The sequence below is a fragment of the Ranitomeya variabilis genome, chromosome 6 (genome assembly GCF_051348905.1).
Source record: "Ranitomeya variabilis isolate aRanVar5 chromosome 6, aRanVar5.hap1, whole genome shotgun sequence".
NCBI classification, from domain to species: domain Eukaryota; kingdom Metazoa; phylum Chordata; class Amphibia; order Anura; family Dendrobatidae; genus Ranitomeya; species Ranitomeya variabilis.
The window spans coordinates 268,965,137-268,976,469 of NC_135237.1; the positions used below are offsets into that span (position 1 = coordinate 268,965,137).

An 11,333-nucleotide genomic window follows, 5' to 3' on the forward strand; every position below is an offset into this window, starting at 1 on the left:
AACGCTCAGGTATATACAGGAAAAAACCCTGGAGAAAGAGCTGAAAAAAATCAGGGTATGCGAGTTGTTGTAGACTTGACACATGGACTAAAAGGGCAAAATGCAACATGTGACAACTTTTTCACATCCTACCAACTGGGGCAGATGTTGCTAAAAAGATAAATGACCATGCTGGGTACTGTAAGAAAAAAAACAAGCCAGAACTGCCACAAAGTATCCTTAGTTAAAGAGGTGTGCATAGTTTTATGTTTTACTTTACTGGAGATACAACAGTTTCTTACATTCCAAAAAAAATAAACAGGTCATTCTGATGAGCACGATGCACCATGACAATGCAATAAGCAATCAAGAAGACAGAAAGCCGGACATGATGTTATATTACAATGCCACAAAAGGGGCCGTTGATACACTTGATCAACTGATAACTACTTATACATGCAAATAAAAAACCAATCGGTGGCCAATGATTGTTTTTTTATGATATTCTTGATGTGTCCGCATACAATGCATTTGTCCAGTGGCATAACTGCAAAATTATAGGCCCTGCTGTGAACTTTCAAATGCCCCCCCATGCCAAAATATTTTCCACCCGAACTCACATTTTCCCAATTCATTTTGCACACTATAGCGTTGTTGCAATGTTGTATAGTCTGACCTCAGTGGCGTAACTATCCGGTGCCCCATCCTGGTATATATTTGTCTGCTATTGCTCTGTAATGTATAAAAGAAAATAAACCATTATACTCATCAGGGGCTTACATAGAAGTAATGGGGATCCATATAAGATCCATAGTCCTCCATATAATATTATGAGTGTTGTGGGCCAATGCAGCCCACCGCCAGACCACCTACCTGGCATTTGCGAGTATTTCCAGATGACCAGTCCAATGTTGATTGGAATGGAGCAGTGGTCATTGAATGGAGCGGCGGTCATTGAATGGAGCGGTGGTCTCTCGGGTGCTACCACTATACCAATGTCTATGAGACTGAAGGAGGTAACCAATCACTCTTCTCCATGGGCTGCCTTGTGTATGAGGACCCCTAGTCTAGAGCAGTGGGAACCTTGCCATCCCACATATCTCACTATGTGGAGGGGAAATACAGGTTACTATGGGACCACCTTATTGAAACATCCAAAAGAGAATGAGTTACAATAAGTCATCCCCAGCCCAAGTGAGAACGGTGGTGATGGTGGAAAAGGGAACCTAGAACTCATCACCTACCACAAGACATAGAGCAATAGGGACAGCATGCGCCAGGACCATCAGAGTGTGGCACACTGGGGCTTCATAAACATGGCATGAGGGCACCAGGCACTTGACCGAGGGGCTAGTTTCCCCCCCCCTTCATTTGTCTTAGGCTTCTTTTACACTTGCCGTGTTTTTGAGGCCCAAATACATTTCTATGGGGCTGCAAAAACTGGCCGCAAAAATTCGGAGCACCGTACGTTGTATGGCTGTGAGGGCTGTATTTACGGCCATGAAAAAATATTGAGCCTGCACAATATTTTTCACGGCTTAGGCTGGTTTCACACTTGCGTTTTTATCTGCATGCATTTTTTAAAAAAACGCATGTGTGAAAAAACGCATGTAAACGCGGTAAAACGCATGCGTTTTTTAGACGCATGCGTTTTTATAGAAAAACACAAGAAAACAAGAAAAAAACAAAAAACCCTAACCCTACCCCTAACCCTACCCCTAACCCTACCCCTAACCCTAACCCTACCCCTAACCCTAACGTGAAATGCGTGGCACTGAAATACGTTTATATACGTATATACGTATATACGTATATAAGTGCCACGATATTTCAGTGGCCACGTATATAAGTGCCACCTATTTAAGTGCCACGTATATAAGTGCCACGTATATAAGTGCCACGTATTTAAGTGCCACGTATTTCACGTAAATGCCACGATATTTCAGTGCCACGTATTTCAGTGCCACGCATTTAAGTGCCACGTATTTACGTGCCACGATATTTCAGTGCCACGTATAACCACGTAGTTATAGTATTGTACGTGGAATATCGTGGCACTGAAAGACGTGGCACTTAAATACGTGGCACTTAAATATGTGGCACTGAAATACGTGGCACTGAAATACGTGATACGTGGCACTGAAATATGTGATACGTGGCACTGAAATACGTGATACGTGGCACTTAAATACGTGGCACTATGACTGTTAGGGGTGAGGTTAGGGGTAGAGTTAGGGTTAGGGTTTGGATCCCTTTATCACCTTGATGGTGGTGGGTGGCTTTTCAGTGTGTTTTCTGTTTTTTTTCTATAAAAACGCATGCGTTTTTAACGCAAACAAACGCATGTGCTTAAAAACGCATGCGTTTACATAGACAGCAATGCATTTTTTTGCCGCAAAAAAAAAACGCGCAAGGAAATGCTACAGGTTGCATTTTTGAAAATGAACGCATGCAGAAAAAACGCGACCAAACGCGTACAAAAAAACCGCATGCGTTTTCAATGTTAAATATAGGGAAAAAAACGCATGCGTTTTTTGTGCAAAAAACGCTGCAGACAAAAACGCAAGTGTGAAACCAGCCTTAGGCTATGTTCACATTTGCGGTGTGCGCCGCAGCGTCGTCGCCGCACCAAAACGCATGCGGCGTGCGGCCCTATCTTTAACATTGGGGCCGCATGGCGCCGCATGTACATGCGTTGTCATGCGTTTTGGTGCGTTGTACGCCGCATGCGGCGTTAGGGCGCACCTGTCAGGGCGCGGCAAACGCAACATGTTGCATTTTTTGGGCGGCGCAGACTTTGGAAAAAACGCATGCGTCGTGTTTGCGTCGTGTTTGCGTCGTCGATGCGGCTTTTTCCCCATTGACTTGTATTGACAACGCAGACGACGCAAGTACTTGCGTCGTGGTGCGTTGTACGACGCATGCGTTTTCCAATAAAAAATGCAAAACATTGTCTAGACTTTTGTCTAGACAAAAAAAACCACTATATATAGAGAGAAAAAAAGGGGTTTGGCATTGTCTTTCACAAGGCTATCTACAGAGAAGACTGACTGAAGGGAATCTGCTTTCCAAACCTGTAAGTATATATTTCTCTTTGCATATTTTTTATTCTGTGTGTTATTTTTTGATTTGGATTTAATTTGTGCAATGTTTGGTCTGTGCTATTGTACGGTTATGGCACTGTGGGTTGTTAGTGAAAAATTGTGTTTTTTAATCTTGTTTTGATGTACTTCTGGCGTTATATGATGGCGTTTATTGTCACCGGCCTTGCTTGGTTTTGGATTGGTTTTATGGATTTGGGGTTGTTCTGGTGTCATGCGGTTGTTCAATGTCTTTAAATTTGGCAGATTTTTATGTTAAATTTCTGGTGCATGTCTTTTTCTGGTTTCTATTGTTGGGGGTAACCGTATGGCATTTTCTTGGCTCATGTCTTGCTGTGTTTTATGCTGTTGGCATTTTTTTTTCTTTCCTTGAGTGTCTTTTCTTGCTGGTGGGGGGGCTACATTTATGATTTTTCATTTGTATTGTATTGTTCTGTGCTGCTATGCCATTCTATTTTCAATTGTATTTTCCCTTTTTTTTTTTTTTTTTTTTAACTGATGGTTTTATGTCGTTTTCCCCATGGCTTCCGTATGTATCTCCTTTCTTGAATGTTTCCATTGACAAGTGTGTAGTATGGCCTTTTTTTTTTTTTTTTTTTTTTTTTTAGTTGGGGGCCTTTTTTAAAAAATTTATTGTGTTTTCTTTTCATTTGGACTATGTTTTATCTTTTGGGTTGCTGTATATTGTAACAGCGGTTGTCCCGTAATGTTTATTGCTTATTATCTAGAATGTTATTTAGCGCCTTTTTCTGATGTATTTTGGTGGATGTCACCAGATGGTGTTGTTTTGGATTATGTCTTGTTGTAATTGTAAATTATGGCGTTCATTAGTTTGCTTATTTCATTGTGCCTTTTTTTTTTCCTGTAGAAATTTTTACATAGGTGTCTATTTTTTCTGAATTTTATTTGGTTCTATTCTTGTATTGTTTCTTCGATTGTGTTCTCTTGCAATGTATGGCGTTGTGGTGTCGCTTTTTGAGTTTGCATTGTCCTATCAGTCAACAGTCAATTGTGGTTGTTTTAATGTTTTGGGCCTATTTTATTGTATGTGGCATTGGATGTGATTTTTTGCTCATTTTTTTCATTGCAGAACAAACTTGCAAGAATGCCAAGTTCTTCGGAGCATAGCCAATCGGCGCGGGGGAGTGCGGTGAGTAATTATGTCTAGTTGCTTACAATTCGCTGCCATTTGTAGCATTGACAATAATTTTTGTATACAATTTTTCCAGGCTTCTTCAAGTGAGGGGGAAGACGGTCAGCGGGAGCAGAGAGATCGGGGCCAAGATGTGGCGTCAGGCCGGCGAGTGAGTATTTTTTTTCTTTATTTTTTTTTTTTCAGTAGCATCCTGCTGTGAGGAACATTACATTTGAGGAGCATCCTGCTTTCACTAGGGATGTTTACTAAGCTTAGGCCCCCGTCACACATAGCGAGATCGCTAGCGAGATCGCTGCTGAGTCACTAGTTTTGTGACGCAACAGCGACCTCAGTAGCGATCTCGCTATGTGTGACACGTACCAGCGATCAGGCCCCTGCTGTGAGATCGCTGGCCGTGTTGGAATTGGCTTGGCCGTTTTTTGGTCGTTGAGGTCCCGCTGACATCGCTGAATCGGTGTGTGTGACACCGATCCAGCGATGTCTTCACTGGTAACCAGGGTAAACATCGGGTTACTAAGCGCAGGGCCGCGCTTAGTAACCCGATGTTTACCCTGGTTACCCGGATGCTGCAGGGGGACTTCGGCATCGTTGAAGACAGTTTCGACGATGCTGAATTCGGTCCCCTGATCGTTGGTCGCTGGAGAGAGCGGTCTGTGTGACAGCTCCCCAGCAACCACACAACGACTTACCAACGATCACGGCCAGGCAGTATCGCTATTCGTGATCGTTGGTAAATCGCTATGTGAGACGGGGCCTTTATACATTATAGATTTTCAGGGCAGCAAGTATTGGGGGAAGGTAAAATAAAGTTGAACTCCCTGCACACAAACATTCCAAAACACAGGTGTAGAAAACATCAATATACATACATCAAATGGCAAAGGATAGGGCAAAGGTACCTATCATTCCAGGTACTGGTGGTTGTTATTATTTGTATATTTTTAACCTATTTGTTTTCTAATTTTTCTAGGTTTCACAACGGGACCAAGGAGACAGTGGCATAGATGTGGAGCTCCTGATCTCCAGCATCCAGGAGCGTGGCCCGTTGTGGGACAGCCGTGACCCTCGGCACATGGACCAGGTGGTGTCGAGGCGTTTGTGGGCAGAGGTGGCAAAGTCGCTGTGGGATGGCTTTGACAGTGCCTCAGCGAAGGCCAAAGGCAACTTTAGTGAGTATTGCAGATACGCTGCTATGACCCATCTTGCCAGGATAAACATAACCGTGTGTGATGCGATCAACGCCTAAACTTTGCATCGCTCACGGTTGTTTTATCCTTTTAAAATGGTAAATATGTAACCATTTTTTTGTCTTTACATTCACAGTGAAAAAGTTGAGGACCAGATGGCGATCCATGAAGGACCGTTTCAATAAGGGGATCCGTGCTGCGGAGGAGCAAGCTCGGAGTGGTGCTGCTGCGTCCAAGTCGGTGCCCTACAAATACAACAGGGCCCTCCAGTTCCTAAGACCGGTCCTTGGCCGCCGACAGTAAGTATTTTGGCCACATAACATATTGCACAGCCACATTGTACATTGCCCAGACACATAGCATATTGCACAGCCACATAGTACATTGCCCAGCCACGTACATTGTGCATCCACATAGTAGATTGCCAGGCCACTATATAGCAGCCACATAGTACACGTTCTAGCTACATATACACATAGTATATTTCCAAAGGAACATAGTGTATTGGCCATCCATGTAGTCATTGTAGCATTTTGGCCATCCTTTTACCCTAGTGGAATGGTATATAGCCCATTAGTAATTTTTTGGTTAGGCGTGAGTCATTGTAGTCCATGACAGGTTACGTTCTGAGTCAGGGTAGTTCTGATCGCATGAATAATGATGACGTCTGGATCACATGATCCTAACGTCATGGCCGTTCCTGCGATCAGATCAGCAAAGTGTATTTATTATTTTTTTTTTTTAAATGTTTTTTTTTACTTTAAATTTTTTACTAATTTTGCGGCATAGGCAGCATCAAGAAAGATTTTTTTTAAAAAAAATGCTTTAAAACGATGACAGAGGTATGCATTGACTTTTGCAGCGGGAATGACCAGTCATTTTCTACCGTAGGTATGTCCATGATTGTTATCGTCAGCCCTAATGGTCAGCTGGCGGTAACAATCAGCAATTTATTATAGGCAACACAGACTGAGAGACAGGGGATTGTAATGTATTGATGTGTCATGTAATGTTAATTTTTTAACAGGAGTTGGCGTATGTGATAGGTTATTAATTGAAGACTAATTTTTTCCTTATCTTTTCACAGGACACACAGCAGCACCCTCCAGCGAGCTCCCCCCTGTGAAGCGGAACTTCATGGATCGCCATCTGACCCGTCACAGCCCTCCCACAGCGACAGCAGGCTTGCACCACCATCATCTGGAGAACCGGCTGCCGGTACATCAGGTTTTCCCCTGCCCGAGGCCTCTGGCGCACCTTCGTTCGGGAATTCCCGACAGCGCCAGCGGGCCTCGGACAGGTCAGTCATGCCCGAATTTTTGCACTTGGGCACGGTGTTCCAGAACGGTTTCAAGGCGTTGAGCGATAAAATGTCCAGTATGGAACGGCGCCTTGAAATCCTGGAAGCCGAGCTCTCAAATCCGGCAAAGCATTTTTTAAGCACAATTGCTAAAGGCATGGTGGAAAACCTTACGCCGGAACTCCAGATTTCGGTGATGCAGGACTGCAACAATTCCTACGTGAGGGCTCTGCAGCAGTCTTGGCGCATGCAGTCAGCGACACTGCCAGTAGTACCGTCGCTGGCTAGCATGACTCCGACTACTGCTGCAGAGCCACTCCAGCCAACCCACCCTGGTCCAAGTGCCGAGCGACGCCACCACAGGCACCATAGCAGTGTGCCGCCGACTCCTGCTCCTGCCAGGCCCTCATCCTCCCGCAGCCATCATTCTAGGGGAGATCGTGGAAAGAAAAGAAAAAGAAAACACAAAAGCAAGAGGACACGCACTGAGGCTCTGGCTGCTCCAGTACAAACAACAAGTAGACGTAGGGGCTCTAGCCGCAGTAGGAGCAGCCAGAGCCAACCAAGAACCTCACAAAGGCTCGTGTTGCCTCCTCCCTCCCCTGCAGAGGTGGCGGTTTGCTCCCCATTAGACCTGCCATCCAGCCTCCTGGACTATAATAGGTCAACATCCTCCTCGTCGTCGTCATCATCCTCATTTTCCGCTCCCCATTCCGAAAAAGAAACCTACCATTCCCCCATGGTGGCACAGGTTGATACCCCCTAAGTTTATTTCCCCTTTTTTTTTTCTGTTTCCCCCCAATAAAAAATTTTGGTTGTAATACAATATTTGCTCTTATTTACCTGTATACTTCTCAGCAAGTCACACCGTGCGCCGTCTACACATATTTTGTGCTTCAAACAACTCATATATGCAATGTCAGACACTATTTTTACCATTTTTATTTTGCCTTTTTTGGTGTGTCTCTCATTGCTGTATGAGGTGTTCACAAACAATAAAAGTGTATGAGGTGTTTTCAATCACTAAGGCTATGTGTCCACGCTCAGGATTGCATCAGGATTTGGTCACGATTTTACATAAGTATTTGTAACCCAAAACCAGGAGTGGGTGATAAATACAGAAGTGGAGCATATGTTTCTATTCTACTTTGCCTCTAATTGTTCCACTCCTGGTTTTGTATTACAAATACTGAAGAAAAATCGTGACAAAATCATGATGCAATCCTGAACGTGGACACATACCGTAAAGGTACCTTCACACTTAACAATGCTGCAGCGAAACATACAATGATGCAGATCACTGCAGCATCGCTATTTGGTCGCTGGAGAGCTGTCTGTGTGACAGCTCTCCAGCGACCAACGATGCCGAGGTCCCCGGGTAACCAGGGTAAAAATCAGGTTGTTAAGCGCAGGCCGCCGCGCTTCCGATGATTACCCTGGTTACCAGTGTTAAATGTAAATAAAACAACAGTACATACACTCAGAATTGCGTCCCCCGGCGTCCGCTTCCCTGCCCTGACTGAGTGACGGCCCTAACAGCAGAGCGGTCACATCACCGCTGTGCTGTGCATTCACTTTCCGGCCGGCGCTCAGTCAGTGCAGGAAGCATACGCCGGGGGACGCGAAGATGAGTATATGTACTGTTTTTTTTGTAAACTTTCACACTGGGAAACAGGGTAAATATCAGTTTACTATGCGCCGCCCTACGCTTAGTAACCCGATATTTACCCTGATTACCATTGTAAAACATCGCTGGTATCGTTGATTTTGCTGTCAAACACAACGATACACGGCGATCTGACAAACAAATATGTTATATGGTATGGTATAAATTTTGTCTTTGAAGCAGGGTAGAAAAATTAAGAAAATTTTTTTATTAAAACACAACATTTTAAAAACAAAAGGTTCCAAGTTTTTTAGATAAGGCACATTACATTGGTGAACTATTTTTAGCATAGTCACACCAGAATACAGTCCAACAGTTTACTACACCATTGTATCTTGCCATGACAGACGGCCAACATCTGACACAAAATAGGCCGCAAAACGATCCCTCATCTGCGCTATTTCAACACTTGTCCTCAGAGGATGATCATGGAAATTGGGCAATGGGTTGGCTATGGTTTCATCGAGATCAACGTTCAGTCTCTCTTTGGCCAGAATAAAATTGTGGAGAACCACACACGCCTTCACCACCTCATCCACTGTCTCAGTTTTCAGATTAATGGCGGATCCTAATATCCGCCATTTTGAGACAAGGATGCCAAAGGCGCACTCCACAGTCCTTCTGGCCCTGGACAGTCTGTAATTGAACACCCTTTTCGTATGGTCCAAGCCCCGACTGGAGTAGGGTTTCAATAGGTTGGCAGACATTTGGAATGCCTCATCCCCAACCACAACAAATGGCATCGCAGGGCCTTCGGTGTGGGGAAGAGGTCGTGGCTGGGGGAAATTGAAATTGTTGCCATATAATTTTTGGCCCATATCCGAGTCTTTGAATGTGCGCGAGTCATTTGAACGGCCAAACGCACCAATGTCGACTGCGAGAAAACGGCAGTCCGCACCGGCAATTGCCATCAGCACAGTGGAAAAATATTTTTTGTAGTTGTAGAAAAGGGATCCACTTTTCCCTGGCTTGGTAATCCGTATGTGCTTGCCATCCACCGCGCCAATACAGTTTGGAAACGAACACACTTCCTCAAATTTCTCGGCGTTGGCCAACCAGATATCGCTTGTAGGGACGGGTAAAAATTCTTCCCGGAGATTATCCCACAAAGCGCGGCAGGTCTCAGCAATAATTCCGGAGAGAGTGGAGACTCCAATCCGGAACTGAAATTGAAGGGATCGCAAGGTCTCTCCGGTAGCCAGGAAACTGCCAAGAAGATAAAGAAATTACATTAGTACATTGCAATTTATAAAAGTACATTGACCATACCACCCCCAAAAAAAATTAAGAAAAAAAAAAAAAAAAAGGGAAGATGTGAACGTAGCCGAACATATCTCAGTCATTCAAACAGCTACGTACCGTAGAGTCACCAGAAGCCGCTCCTCTGCGGAAATAGCTCTCCGGAGCTGCGTGTCCTGCCTGCTAATGGCTCCTTCCACCCGACGCAGAAGATACCGGAAGCTCTCCTGAGACATCCTGGTGTACTCGAAATATTTCTCCAGGTTCTCATTCAGTTCGCCAAACAAGCTATGGTATGCTCCACGGCTCTCCCGGACTTCCAAGATAGGGTGTATCCAAAATCGGCGACGAATCCATCTCCGTTTTTCTCTTTCTCTTTGATGAGCACAGGCGACAGCATAGGCATGAGCCAAGGCAAATTCCATCTCCATATCCATGACGATACTGTCCATGGGACGCTCCATCATGAATACCAGCAAAATGGGAGGAATTCATGTCTGCCATGGTATATATACACAATTACATAAACACCAACCCTCTTCTAGCCATTGGTGGTCCTTATCTATTGTGTAGACACTTTTTTTTGTGGGTGGGATGAAGAATGACTCACTGCACAAAAAAACGCATGCGGCGCAAAACGCTGCGTTTTTTGTTGAAAACGCAACTGCGTTTACAAAAAACGCTGCGTTTTGCGCCGCATGCGTTGAAAGCATGCGGCGCAAAACGCAGCGTTGTGCATGCGTTTTGCTGCGTTTTTGTTTGCGTTGTGCGTTGCGGCGACGACGCTGCGGCGCACACCGCAAATGTGAACGTAGCCTTAGAGACACGGCCCCCATTGAAAATCAATGGGGCTCCAAAAATAATGGAAGCTTGTTTTTGCGGTGCACCGTGAAGAACGTATTTGCAGAACGCCTTTTTTTTTTTTCAATACTTTTTCCCTAGTATTTGAAACCAGAAAAACTGAGTTGAGTGCTGCAGACCATGAAAATTATGGCAATACGGCCCACAAAAAAGGTCCACAAAAACAGGCGTCAAAAATCACGGCAAGTGTAAAAGAAGCCTTATGGTGTGAAATAGACCCAAATTGGAACAGAAATAAACTACATAAAAGAAGATTGTTTCTGGATGAATTAGGAAAATCCCTTATTAGGCCATATATTAAAGGGAGAAAATTTAATCCCAGAAGTGAAGGAGCAGCAGCCATTGTTGAAAGTATCCTGCAGCGTACTCAAGCAAGCGAAACCACATCCTCCAACAGTACTGATGCCAGCCTAAAACGGAAAATATGCTGTTTTTGTCCTCCATCAAGTGACCATAAATCAAATATGACTTGATTTAGTTGTGCGAAATATGTATGTAAAAGACATGTGCATTATTGTTGTGCTGAATGAATAGAATAGTGTGAACCTTTAGGGTATGTGCACAAGTTGCGGATTTGGCTGCGTATCCGCAACGGATTTGGCCCTGCGGATCCGCAGCAGTTTTCCATGCGTTGTACAGTACCATGTAAACCTATGAAAAACCAAATCCGCAGTGCACATGCTGCGGAAAAATTCCTCTGGAAACGCAGTGGTTTATTTTCCGTAGCATGTCAATTCTTTGTGCGGATTCCGCAGCGTTTTACTTCTTTGTGCGGATTCCGCAGCGTTTTACACCTGTTCCGTAATTGGAATCCGCAGGTGTAAAAACGCAGATGAAATCCGCA

General features: G+C 44.3%; 1 protein-coding gene across 1 annotated transcript; it reads left to right on the plus strand.

Moving 5' to 3' along the window:
* The first annotated feature begins 5,020 nt into the window (after positions 1-5,020).
* LOC143783260 (uncharacterized) lies at positions 5,021-7,479 on the plus strand. The gene is made up of 4 exons (XM_077271675.1): positions 5,021-5,405; positions 5,560-5,722; positions 6,511-6,991; positions 7,387-7,479. The coding sequence occupies exons 1-4, from the start codon at positions 5,309-5,311 to the stop codon at positions 7,477-7,479; spliced, it is 834 nt and encodes a 277-aa protein (XP_077127790.1). The 5' UTR covers positions 5,021-5,308.
* Positions 7,480-11,333: the final 3,854 nt, after the last annotated feature.

Coding starts and splice junctions, on each gene's coding strand:
- LOC143783260 (XM_077271675.1), top strand. CDS start 5,309: ATGGACCAGGTGGTGTCGAGGCGTTTGTGGGCAGAGGTGGCAAAGTCG. Junction 5,723..6,510: donor CCGGTCCTTGGCCGCCGACA/GTAAGTATTTTG, acceptor ATCTTTTCACAG/GACACACAGCAGCACCCTCC. Junction 6,992..7,386: donor TGCAGTCAGCGACACTGCCA/GTAGTACCGTCG, acceptor GGACTATAATAG/GTCAACATCCTCCTCGTCGT.